The sequence below is a fragment of the Mixophyes fleayi genome, chromosome 4 (assembly GCF_038048845.1).
Source record: "Mixophyes fleayi isolate aMixFle1 chromosome 4, aMixFle1.hap1, whole genome shotgun sequence".
Taxonomy (NCBI): Eukaryota; Metazoa; Chordata; class Amphibia; order Anura; family Limnodynastidae; genus Mixophyes; species Mixophyes fleayi.
In genome coordinates, this window is record NC_134405.1 from 285,022,972 (window position 1) to 285,042,625 (window position 19,654).

The 19,654-nt window shown below is 42.3% G+C and overlaps 1 protein-coding gene across 2 annotated transcripts in view; it reads right to left on the reverse strand.

Annotated features, from left to right (window-relative positions):
• DOCK2 (dedicator of cytokinesis 2) overlaps positions 1-19,654 on the reverse strand; it is a 699,501-nt gene that overhangs the window by 95,082 nt on the left and 584,765 nt on the right. For both annotated transcript variants that reach the window (XM_075209814.1, XM_075209813.1), the window contains exons 38-41: positions 18,492-18,611; positions 12,803-12,892; positions 8,252-8,356; positions 1,666-1,807 (exon numbers count right to left, since the gene is read on the reverse strand). In XM_075209814.1, the coding sequence (XP_075065915.1) occupies positions 1,666-1,807; positions 8,252-8,356; positions 12,803-12,892; positions 18,492-18,611 (457 nt within the window). The remainder of the gene's footprint in view (positions 1-1,665; positions 1,808-8,251; positions 8,357-12,802; positions 12,893-18,491; positions 18,612-19,654) is intronic.

Genomic DNA, 19,654 nt, shown 5'->3' on the forward strand with positions numbered 1-19,654 from the left:
AGCCTTTCAATCAGCTCTCACAGGGATACACATCTGAACTGTATAGCAGATCTAAGTAACAAGCAGATGCAAAATGGATGAAAGCATAATAAAAACATAATCTGACACTCTCTCTGGGAGATATATATGAACCTGCTTGGTGTACTTGAACAGTCGCAGGTGACGCCTCATTGCCATTGTATCTCTCTAAAGTTCTCTTAACCTCTCTCACAGACTGAGGTACTGTCAACTCTCTTTATTTCTCTACAGCTAATCTTCTCAGCTTTATTTCCCTTTTCCACCTATACCCTGACAGCTCTCTTTACTTCTCTACAGTTGATTCATGACTGTTCTCTCTCCATATTCAACTGCCACTCTCTGCTCTGCTGATCTTCAAATGTTACCATTACAACTCACATAGCAATATTTCAAATGATATAACTTTATTGCGAACAATCAATTTCTAAATTGAACATCTGACATGTCTACCATATTAATATCAAATGCTCTTACCTTATTTTCTTATCATTCTTTCATCTTAATATCCTTATACACTAAAACTTATTTGTCGGACAGTACAGAGCAATATACGTGTACTACATGATTGCAACAATATTACAACCTTTATGTTTCCCGCAAGTCCTGCTGAGATGTTATCTTGTGTCCTTTGGGTAACAGACACAAAATAATTGCTTTCCCTTGACATAAATAAAGCTGAAAAACAGCTCACTAGAGATTGCCATGAATATTAAATTAGAATGTGTATGCTTTTACTATTTGCTCAATTAGTCTTTACTCAGGTTTCATAAATCATATGGAATAGACTATAAAGTTGCATTCAATGAAGTATTTGGTAATAAAGTGCCCAGTGTAAAGGTTTGCTTTGCTTATCACAGTGCTGGACAAAGGGAATTAATTAAATACATGTTTATTTCAAGGTGAGATTGCTTTTAAACTAAATATAATTGTGGGCAGCTACGTATTACTAATTCTATTATAATAAAGTGATAATTAGGTTAATGCATAGCTAGTTTAAAGTCAATCACTTTTTTTCAAAGATGAGAAAGGACAACCTGACAGAGCATAAACTGAATTGTAGGAAGTATTGTGATAAAGAAAACCTAAGCTGGATACACACACTGTAATATTGGTACAGTCATAAGATAAGTACTATTGGCATGCATATCTTCTGACTGCTCTAAACCAATGTAAACCAGAAGAGATCCAGCTGCAATGCTTGAGTGTCCCAGGCCACATCTTGTCCTATTTTACCACCTGTGTGTTGTCAATCTGAACAGTGAACCTGTCAGTCAGATTTTAAGCATTAGGACCAGTCCATATGTCAGTAATTCTGACTCTCAATTTTGAGTTCAAGAAGACCTGATTACAGATCGTTTCTCTGTAGAGAAATTTCTAACAACAATTGAAGGAGACTCTAATGTGAGATGAATGGAACCTGATCGCATCTTCTCCTCTTTCAATTCTTCTACACATGAAAGGGGATGAGATAATATAATGTAAGGTAGTTTAAGACCCCAACTGGCCAACCTGCAAATGCTGCACGTCTTTTCTCAAGTGGGTTTGATCCGTACTCCCGTGTGTTTGACTGCAGCAAAATCATCTCTATAAACTTGGCAAAACCAGTATATATAAGTCTTAGCATTATATAGCATTATATAAGGATACATTGTCCAGGGGAGTCTTTGATATCCTCTCCAGGAGATGAGGTAGTGTTCAGCTTCTCTGAAAAAGGGAACTGGCTCATCAGTTGTGCTAAGAAATCTTCTCTCCGCTCATACTCTTTCCCTCGATAAATAAACACCTTATTCTGCAAATATAAATCAAGGGTATAAATAATTCCACAGTATAGCAGTGTATTAGATAACATTATACACCTTTTATTATAGATATATACAGTAGATAGACTAAGTTAAGAAAGTATCTGCAAATTATAATATACAAATATATAATTAGACCAGTACTTTGTATAGATTAAATATATAAAAAATATCTGTCTGCCAACCTCTGGAAGTACTCTAAAATACTTTTGCAGCAGCCATCAGTCATATGTCTTATATCACTAAAATATATGAGTACAGACCTAGGGTAAGTCTGATCATCACATCTTAAGTAAATTTCAGTTTGGAGAGATCCGAAGATGTTAATAACTTTGCGCTTTCGCTGCCTCTTGCAAAATCAATATGTAGGCTGTGCCAATGAATGCAAAAGGGAATGCCTGGGATGTCTTGGCATATCCTACAAATGCAGTGCTAATGTAGGGATTTTTACAGACCAATCCATTTTTAAGGACTTTCCTTTTAAGCAGCAAGCTATGTAAATTAAACAATCAAACACTTAATTTAATGAGAATGACACCCTTAGGGGCCTCATTAAGAATTTTAATTTCAATTCTGCACAATGGATTTTCCCTAACAATGTAACATTTCCAGAGTGCCCAGCTTACAGGGAATAGTATTGGCCAGCCATTTTTTTTTCAATTTGAAAGCTGTTTTTAACTCATACATATGCCAGCTGTGAAGGGTATACAAACAAAAAAGCACTGAAGCCGCAGCTTGAAAATAATAACTGACACTGCAATATTACCTTTGTTAGATTATTTAGTCTATTAGATAATTTCAATGGGTCATACAATACATTCACAGACCATCAGCTTATGTCAGGCAAGTTTATACAAAGAGTAGGCACCTGCCAAAGGATGAAACTGGGCCACACACATTGGAATTGGAATTTAATAAAATATTGTTAATGTAAACTACAGTTATGGGTGCATTCAATGAAACATTCTATGTAAAATCTTTAAAAAATATATGTGTATTGTGATACTGACACCTGGCAGATGACAGACATAAAGTACTTCTTGCTTGGAAAACTGGTCAGAATGACACCAGGTGGCCCTTGTGCTAGCTAGACATAGTTCACCTCCGTGGTCACCGGCCAGCTAGCTGGCTTTGGTGGCCCCATCCACAAGAACAGACAGTGTTTTATTCTTGTCAGGCGCCGCCCCCGCACCTTCACTCGGTGTCGGGGACGGAAGTCTCTGGCACCATTAGGGTGCCAGAGTATTGTGGATGGTTCCCCTGCTCCAGCGCTCCCCAGTTTATTACTGTATTCGGATTGTTCTCCTGGCTCCTGACTCGGCTCGTTTGACTCTCCCTTTGGATCTCCCTTGGGCATTATCCTCCTCATTGGCTTTGACCCTGGACCGTTTTGACATCGCTATTGTGTGCCTCCTCTGTACTACGCAGCCAGCCCGGTTTGACCTCGGGTCGCCTCACTACGTTTCAGTCTGTTCCCTATCATCTCACCTTGGGTCAGCACAGCACCGTTTACCAGCACCACTTCACTGGTGGCTGGCCCTGAGGGCCACGACCTGCGTTCTCCTGCAGCTAAGTACAAACTTCCTTGCGGGGGTCCCTGGTGAAGACCAGGAGTGCGTTTAGACTCCGCGCCTCTGGGTTAGCTGTGCCAATACCAGCCTTCACGGAGAACCGTGACAGTATACTCTGGCTATGACAGCTGAAGGCACAGACGAGCCTTCGGCCCGCGATCTACTACTCCATCTGGCTCATCGTGTGGAGAAACAAGATTCTGAACAGGCACACCTATTACAGTGTTTCCAGGGAGTGGTCTCTCGGCTTGATACCTTGCAAGCCTCACTTGCTGCTCCTCGTCCTGTGATGGTCACCACCGCAGGATCCACACAGTCTACCTCCTCTACCTCTGTGGCTTCTTCTTTCCTTCTCCGGATTCCTTCGCCTGAGAAGTTTGATGGGAATCCAAAAAATTGCAGAAGATTCTTAAATCAGTGCTCAATACAATTTGAGATTAATTCTGCCGCCTTTCCCTCGGAGCGTACTAAGGTGGCCTATATTATTTCTCTGCTTTCCGGCCAAGCCCTAGCCTGGGCCTCCCCATTATGGGAACAGAATGATCCCTTGCTACTCCTCCTCCTTCTTCATTGACGCCTTCCGAAGAATTTTTGATGACCCGGGGCGAGTTTCTTCCGCAGCATCCAGTCTGTTAAATTTACGCCAAGGTTCCCAGATGGTAGGGCAGTACGCTGTGTCGTTCCGCACCCTTGCTTCCGAACTCAAGTGGAACAATGAAGCGCTGGTAGCAACCTTCTGGCAGGGCCTTGCGGATCCCATAAAGGACGAATTGTTTTCCCGTGAGTTACCTTCTGATCTCGACGCCTTAATTTCCCTTTGTAATCGGGTAGATTTGAGATTCCGGGAAAGTACTCAGGAGAGAGTTTCCAGCCGCCGTTTTTCTCCTCGCCTGGCTCCTAATTTCCAGAATCCTCCCATCTCCACTGACGAACCCATGCAGATTGGGCGCTCCCGGTTGTCATTTAAGGAACGTTAGAGACGTATCAAACAATGGCTCTGTTTATACTGCGGGGAGTCCGGCCAAGTGTTCCAAAAGACTGGGAAATGCTTCCTCCTAGTTGGTGTTAGGGAGGCCGAACTAGGAGTCAAGTTCATCACTCCCTATACCTCCTCCAAATCTGATTTCTTGATGGCTGTCACCCTGGAGTCTCCTGTTGGGCCTTTCCTGACGCAAGCCTTTGTGGATTCCGGCTCTGCCGGAAATTTCATCTCCGTCACTCTGGCTTCGCAACTCCATATTACTACACGGCCTCTCACCCGGCCTCTGTTTTTGTCTGCTGTGGATGGTAACCGCATCTCTAATGGAAACATCTCCTGGGTCACTTCTCCTCTCTGCCTGACCATTGGTGTGCTTCACTCCAAAATGTTTGAGTTTCTAGTCCTTCCACAGTCTGTGAACTCCGTCATTTTGGGTCTTCCCTGGCTCAAAGTTCATGCTCCGCAGTTTGATTAGAACATTGCACAAGTTTCATCTTGGGGTCCTCAGTGTCATAAGAATTGCCTATGCTCGGTTAAGCCAGTGTCCTCAGCTCTTCCATTCCACGTGGTTTCTTCTCAACACCTCCTTCCGACTCCTTATGTTGCCTTCCAAGATGTTTTCTCCAAAACCGCCTCTGAGGTCCTACCTCCTCATAGACCCTGGGACTGTGTCATTGAACTCACCTTTCTTTCCGGTTCTAAGAATTTGTGGGCGGACGCTCTCTCTCGTTCTTTCGAGGATTATCGCCCCCTTCTATGCCTCCACTTATCTTTGAGCCCTCTAAGATTGTTGCTTTGACAAAGACTTCTTCTAGAACTCCTCCCATTGGTTGTTCTTTCCTGGTCCCTTCATTGCGCAGCAAGGCTCTACGTTGGGCGCATGATTCCAAGGTTGCTGGTCATGCAGGAGTCAAGAAGACCTTAGCATTTCTGTCTCAACGCTTCTAGTGGCCCTCTGTTCGTGCTGATGTCTGTGAATATGTGGCCTCTTGTGAAGTCTGTGCACGTAATAAGGTTACCAGACGCCCTCCTGCTGGATTATTGTTGCCTTTACCTGACCCGGAACGTCCTTGGCTCTTCATCTCCATGGACTTTATCACTGATCTGCCTCCTAGTAAAGGTCATAATACCATCTGGGTAGTGGTGGATAGGTTTTCCAAGATGGCTCACTTTATACCCCTCAAGGGTCTTCCTTCCACTCCTAAACTGGCTCAAGTGCTTATTAAAGAGATCTTTTGTTATAATGGTTGCCCGCAAGAGATCGTCTTGGACCGCGGTGTTCAATTTGTTTCACAATTTTGGAGAGCATTCTGTAAAGAGTTGGGTATTGGCTTAAAGTTTTCGTCTGGCTATCATCCGCAGAGTAACGGCCAAACTGAGCGTGTAAACCAAGAATTGGAGGTCCTTCATTGTTTCTCATCTGGAAATCACTCGGACTGGAGCAATTTCCTACCCTGGGCTGAATTTGCCCATAATTTCCATGTCCATGATTCCTCCGGCTCATCTCCATTCTTTACAGTTTTCGGAATCCATCCTATGGTCCCTGATTTCGTTTCCTCTCCTACATCCTCTGTTCCTGCTGCTAATTCATTGGTCCATAATTTATCTCGCATCTGGGCGACCACGAAAGAGAGACTGCGAAGAGCGGGTCAACGTTTCAAGCAGGCCGCTGATCCTCATCGCAGACTTGTCCCTATGCTGCAACCTGGGGACAAGGTCTGGCTTTCTACCAAGTACCTCAGACTCCAAGTTCCATCCTTGAAGCTGGCTCTGAGATCTATCTGACCCTTTCCGGTTCTTCAAGCTATCAACCCGGTGACCTACAGATTACTGCTTCCACCTTCCCTGAAAATTCATAATACGTTTCATATTTCTCTTCTAAAACCCTTGGTACTTAACAAGTTCTCCAGGATTTGTCCTCCTCCGGCTGCCATTTCGGCTTCTGATAATGAATTTGAGATTAGCCATATTTTGTATTCTCGTCTTTTCCATGGTCGTCTTCAATATCTCGTTTATTAGAAGGCATATGGTCCTGAAGAGAGATCGTGGGTTTACAAAGAAGATATCCAGGCTCCTCGGCTGTTGGCTCGGTTTCTCAAAGATCAAGCCATAAGAAAAGAAGGGGGGGTACTGTCAGGCACCGCCCCCGTACCTTCACTCGGTGCCGGGGACGGGCGCCTGTCTTCGATCCCTCACATTGCTAGGCAACGGGACGAATGACGCACTTCCGCCCGGTGGCCGGGCGCATGCGTGGGGGTCCGCATCCCGGCCGCCGGGCAGGACGCTATTCTTCTCATCTGACTACCGCTCTCCAATAGTGTGACAGCACCTCCTATATCAGGAAGTCTCTGGCACCATTAGGGTGCCAGAGTATTGTGAATGGTTCCCCTGCTCCAGCGCTCCCCAGTTTATTATTGTATTCGGTTTGTTCTCCTGGCTCCTGACTCGGCTCGTTTGACTCTCCCTTTGGATCTCCCTTGGGTATTATCCTCCTCGTTGGCTTTGACCCCGGACCGTTTTGACCTCGCTATTGTGTGCCTCCTCTGTACTACGCAGCCAGCCCGGTTTGACCTCGGATCGCCTCACTATGTTTTAGCCTGTTCCCTATCATCTCACCTTGGGTCAGCCAGCACCGTTTACCAGCACCACTTCACTGGTGGCTGGCCCTGACGGCCGCGACCTGCGTTCTCCTGCAGCTTCACTCCTGGTGAAGACCAGGAGTGCGTTTAGACTCCGCGCCTCTGGGTTAGATGTGCCAATACCAGTAAGTGGCTTTCACGGAGAACCGTGACAGTCCTCCATCAAAGTACTACAAACCAATCACAGAAAACAACAAACCAATTACACTCATTTGGTGCGCATTTGTGTTTGTGTGCTGTAAAAGAAACCCAGAAAGAATTCAGCCCTGTTTGAGGCCCCTTTGTCACAGAATATATATATATATATATATATATATATATATATATATATATATACATATATATATACATACATACATACATACAGAGGCAGAACTAGCGAGCCGGGGCTCTTGATCCTCTGCATCTTCCAGTGGGCCCCATTATCTGCATGGGCCCCGGTGCATGGCACCTGCCGCACCAATGGTGATTCCGCCTCCGTATGAATATATATATATATATATATATATATATATATATGTATTGCACTTTATTGCTGAAATCATCATCATCACCATTTATTTATATAGCGCCACTGATTCCGTAGAGCTGTACAGAGAACTCACATCAGTCCCTGCCCCATTGGGGCTTACAGTCTAAATTCCCTAACATACACACACAGACAGAGAGAGACTAGGGTCAATTTGTTAGCAGCCAATTAACCTACTTGTATGTTTTTTGAGTGTGGGAGGAAACCGGAGCACCCAGAGGAAACCCACACAAACACAGGGAGAACATACAAACTCCTCACATATAAGGCCAATGGTCAGGAATTGAACTCATGACCAAAGTGCTGTGAGGCAGAAATCTGCAGTATTATTTTCTTGTAAATACTTTGAGTGCCTTATTCATTTATTTGAAGCTTCTCCAAACCTTTCATGAACTTTTTTGAACTTATAATAAAGCTACATTGCATGCGAGAATCAAAACTCCTTTTACTCAAAAAATATAAGTTCACTACTATTTAACAAAAGCAGTGCTGGTGTCCAATTTTCCATGGGAAAGGCCAAATATACAGAAAATAAGTCTGTTCACACCACAGAGCTTGCAGAAAACGGTAATGTTTCATAAGAAAGTTTCTTTCTCAGCAAAACATTGTACCTTTTGTATGTAAGTCAAAAGTCTTCAGTACATCTACATCTGCTTGTTAATTTCATCCATTATTGGTGGCAATAAAATTAGTTATAGAGGACATAAAACATTTACCCGGAGGAATGTTGGGAACCCTTGCCCATAGTATCCAACTGCAAAGTAATCTGGCTTTGGACGAAGAATTTTCATGATGTTTTCATAGAATGTGGCTTGCTGTTTCTGTCAATAGAAAACAAAAGAGAAAAATTAGTTAAGTATGTTCTGATATTTTTTAGTCATGATGTCTTTACATTTTAGCTTTTTGTATAGCATGTATTGGTTACTGTATGTAGTGTTTAAAGAGAAACTGAAATTAGTAAATGTACAGAATGAAATATACATGTGAAAGTTAGATTTTCAAGTATTCTTTTTAAGCTATAGCAAAGAAAAAAAATTGACATTTAACACATCACATGCCATTGCAATGAATCGCATGTGATACATTAAGCAACAATTTAAAGTTTGCTATATTTTTTCTCGGACTGTTAAATTTTCCCACAAGTAAATGTAAAAAAAAACAACACAAACTCCCATATCTTCTTGGCCAATGGTAGACTTTTGTAAGTGAGATAGAGAGTTTATATCCTTTATTCATGTTGTACTCTGAAAATTGATGTGGTGAGATACTGCTTGGCAAGTCTCTGTTAGCTCATTCCAGTTAGGAGAAAGGATGATCTTTGTATTTTTGCTTCTCCTCATCCGCTAATGTTTACCAGAGTTCCTGGCTTTGTGTAAGAGCACTCAGGAGGAATTGTACTGTTGCGGTTTGGCAAAACTGCATCTCTTTTGGTGCTTCAATTTACTATAGAGCAAAAAGCATATCAAAGCATATCAGTCAGGCCTAAACCACAATATTCATTTTTAGCCCTGGTAAGGAATACAAACCACCCAAATCAGTAACTGGTAGCGTACACTACTCTTTTATTATATTACACAAGGAGGCAAAGGTCTACAAATGCCAGACTGCAATATCGGTCATGGGGCTGTACTATATAAATTTTTTCCCCTGGTATCCCCTGGCCTGGGGTACCAGGGAGGGCGCAATGCTGGTACTCTGTAGGTGCAGGGGCTCAACAATATTTTTGAGCTCTCCCTAGAGGACAAAGCCCAATGCTGTATAGCTGTATAGCTTTTAGAAAATGTAAGAGGTAAAACCAGATGTTTTCATGTTTACCATGTAGTTTGGCCTACAATGCATCATCATCATCATCACCATTTATTTATATAGCGCCCCTGATTCCGCAGCGCTGTACAGAGAACTCACTCACATCAGTCCCTGCCCCATTGGAGCTTACAGTCTAAATTCCCTAACATACACACACAGACAGAGAGGGAGAGACTAGGGTCAATTTGTTAGCGGCCAATTAACCTACTAGTATGTTTTTAGAGTGTGGGAGGAAACCGGAGCACCCGGAGGAAACCTACACAAACACGGGGAGAACATACAAACTCCACACAGATAAGGCCATGGTCGGGAATTGAACTTATGACCTCTGCACTGTGAGGCAGAAGTGCTAAGCACTGAGGTACCGTGCATGCAGTTTATGAGTTTGCAAACCGCCACACATCAGATGTGGACTGATTTTTTAATGCTCCCAATCGTAGTTTGCAAACTGCACATTAGTAAATCCCCCCTCAGCCTTCAGCCATCTGCAACTACTTGGTCCTGGATCATATTGCTGACTTCTAATGTCTAATGTTGTTGATATTTTCTCCCACATTTTATTTCAGATATAGTGCCATCAACTCTTTTAGTAGGGGCTTAATATCTTGCAACATGTTAGTAAAAACTCAATTCAAATTATTACAAAGTCTTAAAGCAGCGCTCCCAGGTCAGATGAAAAAGTCCCTATTCAGGGTGCCACTCACCCGAGTACTGTCTCAAAGCCCTGGAGAAAAATTGCTCTGTGTAATATTGCAGAGGGAGGAGTGAGCGAAGGACCAACCAGAAGCAGCAACCTCAATGATATCATGTAGATTGTATCTTCTGATTGGTCCATTTAAAAGCGATGAACAGAAAAAAATCCCCCGGGCTTTCTGTGACTGCAGTGTTAAGAAGATGAAGAAGATTTTCAAATAGTTATTAGGAATTATAGAGGATATTTGATACACTAAAAAATCCATTGTTGATGCGATATTAAATTCAGTACCTGAATATAGTTAGTTTCAAATAAAATGATAGTTACAAGCTATCAAACCCCAACCCTGGCACTCCAAATTTACCCGCTTCCTCCAAAAATACTCCCGTAGCGCCAAAAGTCACTGGAGAAAATCCCGCTCCCTGGCTGACTTCCTCCACTTTAAATTTATCCTTTCATCCTACAGCTCTGCCCTCTCACTCGCTAAACAATCTTTCTTTAAATCCCTCATCTCTTCCCAGTCCTCTAACCCCCGCCGCCTCTTCGCCACCTTCAGCACTCTCCTGGCCCCCTCCCCTCTCCCCTCCCTGACTGCCTCCGATTTCTCCTCCTTCTTCTCCTCTAAAATCGAGGCCATCCGACTTGAAATCTCCTCGTCCACTCTCTCTTCCACCCCTCCCACTCTTCAGTCCTCCCCCCCAACCACCTTCCCCTCTACTCTTTCCGTCCCACCACCGGCGAGGAAGTCCACTCTCTCATTTCATCCTCCCCCCCACTACCTGTCCCCTGGATCCCATCCCCTCCCCTCCCACCTTCTTCGCTCCCTTTCCCCCACCACCTGCTCCCACCTCACTCACCTCTTTAATCTATTCCTCTCCACTGGCATCTTCCCCTCCTCCTTCAAACATGCTCTCGTATCCCCCATTCTTAAGCAACCTAATCTCGACCCCACTTCTCTCTCAAACTATCGCCCATATCTCTTCTCCCTTTTGCCTGCAAAATTCTCGAGAGGCTCGTCTGCAGCCGTCTCACCTCCTACCTTTCTAAATACTCCCTCCTTGATCCTCTCCAGTCTGGTTTCCGCCCCCTCCACTCCACTGAAACTGCCCTGGCTAAAGTCACCAATGACCTCCTCTCTGCTAAAGCCAGGGGCCACTTCTCCCTTCTCATCCTCCGTGACCTCTCTGCAGCCTTTGACACTGTTGACCACCCCCTCCTCCTTCACACCCTCCAGTCTTTCGGCCTCTCTGGCCCAGTCCTGTCCTGGTTCACCTCTTACCTTACTCACCGATCCTTCTCTGTCACTACCTCTGGGTCTCTCTCCCCCCGTCCACCCTTCCAGTCGGGGTCCCTCAGGGCTCTGTTCTGGGACCCTTACTCTTCTCTCTATACACCTCCTCCCTGGGTGAACTCATCAGCTCCTTCGGCTTCAGCTACCACCTTTACGCTGACGACACTCAACTATACCTCTCCTCTCCTGATCTCTCTCCCTCCCTCCTCTCTAGGGTGTCCACCTGCCTCTCTGCCATCTCCTCCTGGATGTCCTCTCGATTCCTCAAACTTAACCTTGCCAAAACTGAGCTCATAGTTGTTCCTTCCTCTCATACCTCATCCCCTTCTGACCTCTCCATCACTGTCGACAACACCTCTATCTCCCCTGTCCCCCAAATTCACTGCCTTGGTGTCATCCTTGATTCCTCTCTCTCCTTTGGCCCCCACATCCTCTCTCTTGCTAAATCCTGGCGCTTCCAGCTGCGTAACATCGCTCGCATCCGGCCCTTCCTCTCCCAAGATGCCACCAAATGCCTTATCCACTCTCTGATCATCTCCCGCCTGGACTACTGCAAACTCCTCCTCACTGGCCTCCCCCACTCTCATCTCGATCCCCTTCGATCTGTTCTTAACGCTGCCGCTAGGCTTATTTTCCTTTCTCGCCGCTCCTCTTCTGTCTCCCCCCTCTACCTAGCCCTTCACTGGCTCCCATTCCCCTTCAGAATCCTCTTTAAGCTCCTCACACTCACCTACAAGGCCCTCGCCAACTCCACTGCGCCCTACATCTCCACCCTCCTCTCTATTCATGCTCCATCCCGCCCTCTCCGTTCTGCCTCTGACCGTCGCCTCTCTTCCCCCCTTATAACCTCCTCCCACGCGCATATCCAAGACTTCGCCCGCACTGCCCCCTTCCACTGGAACAAGCTCCCTCCCTTCATCAGAACTTCCCCTAATCTGTCCAGTTTCAAACGGGCCCTAAAAACCCACCTTTTTCTTAAAGCCTTTCTGTCTCCCACTTAACTTCCTACCTTATCTTCTGCCTCCGTCCCCCTACTCTCCCTCTCTCCCCTGCATCTCTCTGTCTGTCCACCCCTCCCCTTAGATTGTATGCTCCTCTGAGCAGGGCCATCTCTCCTCCTATTTCCACCACTTCTAACTCTGCTCTCCAGCTACTTAGCCCTCCTCCTCGAGGCTCCACTCCACGTCCACTCTCGCTTCCTCCTCCCCCCCTGGGGGTCTCCCTGTCTTCCGCGCCCTCCTTCTTGGGCCCCGTCATTTGCGGATCCTACCACCCCTTCCCCGCCCTCTCTAGCTGTGCATTGAACTTACTGAGTTGCTGTGTTTACTGTTTACTGTACTGTGCTGTCTCCCATTGTATTGTAATTTGTTTGTCTCTGTACGGCGCTGCGGACGCCTTGTGGCGCTTTATAAATAAAAGTTAATATTAATAATAATAATAATAATAATAAAGCTGATGTTAAACAAAGGATCTTACCAAACACTGGCTTAGAAGTTCATAGTCAAAGATTTCCATTTCATACTGGTCTGCCAATTGTTTGCACAGAGATATTGCTTCCTCCCACATCTGTAATGTAATAACATAATAAAATGTGAAATTATGCTCTATTGTAATTTTATAGTGATTTGTCCTTGAATATCTTTTTTTCTGAGTAATAAAATTAATCAAGAAGGCAGAAATTTAAATTATGAACTTGTCCCTTTTAACTGTGACTTGCACAATTCAGAAACCAGTACCAAACTGCATGGACATACTGAAAACAAGTACAGAATAGTAAAAAAAAGTAATCGTTCGAAACTGCATCATGCTGATATCCATAATAATAAAGAAATTCTATATTTGTAACAAGTACAAGAAATACCTGGCTTACTTCAATATTATTATTATTATAATTATTAATATTATTATCGTTATCATCATCATAACTTGCTTTTACTTTGTGATAACTAAAAATTCTAAACACTTAGGGCTAGATTTACTGCGGGTTCGAAAAAGTGGGGATGTGGTCTATAGCAACCAATCAGATTCTAGCTGTCATTTTGTAGAAGGTACTAAATAAATGAAAGCTAGAATCTGATAGGCTGCCATAGGCAACATCCCCACTTTTTCAAACCCGCAGCTTAGTAAATCTAGCCCTTAAGCTTTTGCAAACCTAATGTATTTATCAACCGCTCAATTGGTAGAGAATATTTTAAACTACAGCTGCACTACCACCTTTTTTCCTGGGACTCTTCCATGCTTCTTACAGCAAAGGTTCTGCAGACATTCTGTCAGGAAGCTAACTTAAGATATACAGATCACAGCCATGCATTGTCATTGATCCTGTATTTTATATTTAGAGAAGACTGTCTAATTAGGCAGGGTGAAAACTAAAGTGTTAGGTGTAAATTAGGGAAAGCCATGTGCTAGTTTAGGCCAATACAAAATATAGAAATATTAACTTCAAAGAAAATGCCTTCATGTTTGATATTTTAGGATACTAGTGTGCCGCTCTATACTCAGGGGCATACACTACACAAGGTATGTAAATGTGTGGGAGGTTATGACCAGTTTATGGAAAGGGGAGTTATATCTCTGGGCTAGATATGTGAAAAATTAAGAATGGTCAAAACTTTTGGAATATTTTTGAGCAAACCCTAGCTGACACCCAGGAGACATTTCTACCCCCCATTTTAGCATCTACACTGCCCCTCTGAATGCCATCCTATTTGAGTTGACTTTAAAATCCTGTATGTGAAGTGTTATGTACGTAATGTCGCTAACCAATAACGATTGTCGAACCTCGATTTGTGTTTCCAAAGCACAAAGATTTATTCGCAATAAGTGGAATAATATGCTCAAGCGAAGTAATAGTAAATACAGCCGTTACTTATCGCATGCGCTCTGGATCCAGTGCAGTCATTCAATCCTGAAGTCTGGGGACAAGATGTCTGCACTCTGGATCACAAGCTGCTGCTTATATACACAATCAAATACAGTAATACAATGAAGATGGTATAGCTTGCATCTATTGGTCCGGGTCTCAGGAATGTCCAAGGGGTCGTCAATCATTGGCTGGTTCATCCTAAGGAATCCAAAGGAGGGGGTCATCTCTGCAGGGGGTATGCTCTGCTCTTCCCGCCAGGATTCCTTAGTCTTAAGTAGTTCATAATTCCCTATCATTCATAACTTGCGTATGCACTCTGCGATTTCCTCGCAGAGTGAACCAAACAGTAGGATATGTAATAAGGTTCATTATGATACCACTCATGAGGTTATTCCTTTAACCCGTTCCGTGTATTTCACTAATATACATGTAACTCTGATATAACATATAAATACTACTATATTTCGACATAACTGACTATGTGTTGCAACTACCATTAATGTGTACTATTTTATAAGTATGCGTGTTTGTGCGAATGTATGGTAAAAGACCAATTACTGTTGCTGCCACGTGTAGTGGATGCGTACGCCCTTTCACGCCGTAGCGTGCCCTTGTACATCATAGCGTACCGTACGCATCTTTTCAGACAAAGACAACCAAGTTTGCTAGACTTTAATTGAAATGACTTTATCCAATTTGCTGACTTCGACAGAAGGGACAAATTGTCAGCACTAATTGAAGAACTGTTCATCTCTTCTGCCTACCTCAGGCATACAGATTATTATACGGAAGTTTATGCTCTGTACATTTATCCCATTTGCTTTTATAACTGTTATGCATTTTTTATTTGTATGTCAATTTTTATCTGTTTGTTTTTATATCTAAATGCATTATACCTTTGTATATTAAATCTAAAAATGTAATAAGTCTTGTCCTTGATACTCTAAAAAATACATTAACCTGTTATGAAGAATATCGCTTGACCATGTTAACCCTTTGAATGCTGGTGTGAATTGTTCATACATTTGACTAACAAGCCTAGTATGTGCTTGTGTGTACATTTGTGTAACAAAGTCTTGAGGTGTTAAAGTGTTAACCTGTTGATTGCTGGTGTGGGCCTTGCTTGTCTGTGTGTAAAAAGGAGCATAGTGTGCCAGTACGGGATAGTATATTATGGTCCTATTGCTCTTATTAAACCTATGTGTATGCCCCTGCATATGATTACCTGCTAGATTTAGCCCTAGTTGGTAGGTACCCTGTGTGGGGCCTAGTCTCCAGCTAAACTTCTGCTGAGGTCCATGCTGATATTGAGTTGTAAAGTTACACGGCCCTATTACAACTTAACGCCAACAGCAGTTCTGTGTCTCCTGGCCATGGATACCTGCTCACATATCGTCCTGCGCAACGACTCTCTTTATTGACGGATCCACATATCCCAATGTTACACACTTTCTCAGCCATACCCCCTCATATTTTATACCCTACTCCAGTGGCTCCCAAGCTGTGTGTTGTGGCTCCCTGGGGTGCCGCAGCGATCTCACAGGGGTGCCACGGACAGGGATGGTGGTAAGCAAGGCGGGGGGGGGTACTTAGTAGTTACTTAGTAGTTATTTTGGCTTAGGGGTGCCTTCAAAAAAATTTGGAGACCATAAGGGTGTCTCGAACTGAGAAAGTTTGGGATCCACTGCCCTAGTCGCACTATTGTCCACATAGAAGGCATCATGAAATCTGATAAGATGTGGAGACGAGATGTCTAGTTCTCTACACACAATGGGGTATGTGTGATTAGGTTAACAGCAGCTCTGGAGGTTTGCGAAATATAGCACTCACATTATATTTACATGTCTACATATACACACAGGAGACTTAGTAAAAAATACTCTCAATTACTAATTAAACATTTTGCAACATATTAAGAAACTATCTTGAACACAATGGTCTCTTAATAAGTGTGGGTCTGTCAACAGTGACTGTGTGGATAATTTATTTACCATCTCAGCTGCACAATGTTAGCACAGGGGTATAAAAATATGTGAATGCAGCAGTACTTCCACTAACTATTATAACATTGGATTGCGTAGACTGCATAATATAAATGTACTTTGCACAATAATTGTATATAGACATTACTGTACATAATGCAGGCACATACATCATATAAATGTGCTCCTTTTGACTGGGGCATTAACTGCACCATATATTTGTACTATAATAAACTCTGTGATAAAGGGACTCCCGCCCCCATGGTAAATGACAGATTTCAGCAGTAATCCTGGACATTCAGCTGGCACAGGCCTGGACTAGTGAGTAACAGACTGTCTAGGTGGTAGTACTGTCACTAAGGTCTCAGTAAAAATTACATAAAGCAAAAAAACAAATATATATCAATTTAAGTGCATATAAATTAGAATATTTGCATAGGACCCAAGTAACCTCAAAAGAAAGGGTGTAAATATGCTCCTGGACAAACAATGTTGCGCTAAATGGGGTACAAATGTAATTTCTGCATGCAGGAAAATTACTGCCTGCTTTTGTATTTAGCACACAAATACTTCCTCATGCCCCCTCCATATTAAATCTGTAAAGTAAGGGAACATCAGAGCTGAATTTTTTAATTTTTTCAAAATGTCATATTATTTTCATTTTTTAAATTTAAAAACATTTGTTTAGGTGTGTTCTCTGACTAATTTAATTTACATGCAAAATATTGCAAATATAATGCAACTAATGAAACAAGTTAAGAAAGCACTTATGTCCGGACTACTTTCCTTTTTAGAGGAACTAACCATTCTGCTGATCTAAGTATTATGGAGCCAGGTCAGTAGTACTAAGGAATTGACTAAAAGCTTAAAAAAAGTAAATAAAAAGGTATCTGAATAAATCTATATGATGGGATTGTTTGCAATCAGACACTAAGTAATTACACCATAGTTTTGGTTAAGTGACCCTTGGTATATGGTTATCCATATGGCCATTTGAGTGCACTTGGTTGCCCGGTATGCCCCGCTGTCATAAGGTTAATGTTGGAAGTTAAATAAAGGCTGTGGGCATATTCTCTCCACTTCTTAGTGTTGTGTCATTATTATGTCATTATTATGGGTTGTCAGTATTAAGGAGCAGATAGCTTCCCTGTATATGGTCATAACATCATTATTATTATTAGCATTAATATTATTAGTCTGTATTTATAGGGAGCCCTAAGATTTCCTCAGCGCCGTACAGAAAACAGACAGAGACACCATACAGGGTATAATAGTACAGAACAGTAAACAAAAATACCATTACTTCAATAGCTCCAGATGTAGCTAGCACAGTGGAGTTGGAGGAGAAGAATGGGTAGCGAGACAGGAGGGAAGAGGACCCTGCTCGTAAGAGCTTACATCCTAAATGAAGAGCAAACAGACAGGAGGCACAATGGCAGTCACAGGGGATCGATCACAAGAGAAGTGAGTAGTGGGGCAGGGGAAGAGAGGTGAGGAGATCAAACATGGAGAGAAGGTTAGGTGGATAGGTGGTAGATGAGTTTTAAGTACCCTTCTAAAGGTGCACAAATTAGGGGAGAGTTGGCTGGCGCATGAGAGGTCGTTCCAGTGGAGGGTAGAAATCTTGGATTCTGGAGTCGGATCAGGTGATCAGAGTTGAGGAGAGGCAACTGTCAATGGCCGATCGCAGAGAATGGGATGGAGTTTGTTTGAAGAGGAGGTTGGCGATGTATGGGGCAGTGGAGTGAAAGATAGCCTTGTAGGTGATGGTGAACAGTTTGAAAATGATTCTGTAGGGGAAGGGGATCCAGAGTAAGGCAAGGCAGAGAGGGGAGGTAAAAGAAGAGAGGCAGGAGAGGAAGATGAGTCTCGCAGGTACGTTAAGTATAGATCTGAGGGGGGTGAGGTGGGAGAGGGTGAGGCCAGTAAGAAGAAGGTTACAGTAATCAAGAAAGGAAATAATGAGTGCATGGATGATGGTTTTCGCTGCATTCTGAGATAGAAAGGGCCGGATACAGACGATGTTGGGGAGTTGGAAGTGACAGGATTGGGCGAGAGATTGAATGTGGGGAGCAAAGGAGAGGGAAGAGTCGAGGGTGACGCCACGGAGCAGAGTTGGTAAATGGAAGAGATGGTGATGTTGTTAACAGATAGAGAAATCAAGATGGGATGACATAACTTGGCCTGCCCCAGTGTACCAATTCTTACTGTGCATTTCTGCAAAACACAACTGCTAAGCCATCAGACACTCTGGGGCTCATTTAAAGTTGAACATACACCACATTTTTGTAAGATAGCCATACTGCACAAAGCATACCTTTCCTTTGTCAAAGTAACCAATGATGACTCCATACAAGTTCTCTTTCAGTTGCCGGTATGTCTGAGAGCTTTGAAACTGTGTCTGCATGACTTGAGGTGAACACTGTTCGTCTGACCACTTAAAGAGAGCAAGGGTTAAATTTAACAGACATGCAACATACTGTATAATATATATTTATATATCTCTATGTAAATATATATATATATATATCTATATATATATATATATCTATCTATCTATCTATCTATCTATCTATATATATATATATATATATATATATACATTCATATATCTATATCTATATATACATACATATATATATATATATATATATATACATATATATATATATATATATATATATATATATATATGTATATACATGTAAGTGTATATATAGATATAGATATATGAATGTATACATATATATATATATATATATATATATATATATATATATATATATATATAGAGAGATAGATAGATAGATAGATAGATAGATAGATAGATAGATAGATAGATAGATAGATATAGATATATATATAGATAGATATAGATATATAGATATACATACAAGTGTGTGTGTGTGTACTAGACCTGGAATATAATTTATAATTGGGTACAGAAAACAGGTCCTGCAACCAACAAGAGTTCACAATGATGCCTCCAGGCCTAAGGCAGGCATTGTAGCCCCATCTCAAACATTGGTAAACAGTGCATTGCCCTCTATCAGGCCAGTTACAACGGCCCACTTTGAATTTAAAATATTATATTCATTTTCACAAATACTTGAAACCACAAACACAAAATAATCTAAAATATTTGGTTATCTTTTTATTACCGGGTGCTAGTTTTCATTGTATCAAACATGCTATTGGGGCCACATAGACTTGAGGACCAAGATAGAATGCTCTTGTAACTACATTACTCCTTGTCATAGTTAGAAGCACCAATGATGCTTCACATGTATGTGTTTGTTAATATATTATGTGAGCTGTAACATTAACAATTTAGTATACACCAGCAGAGGTACTCTATGTCTGGGCATACTGTTGCCATATGTGGGAAGTGACATTGCAACCACTCCCATCCCTTGCAAAATTCAACACAAATATATGAATGTAAGTGAAGTATACTATAATACACAAATATTGTCACTT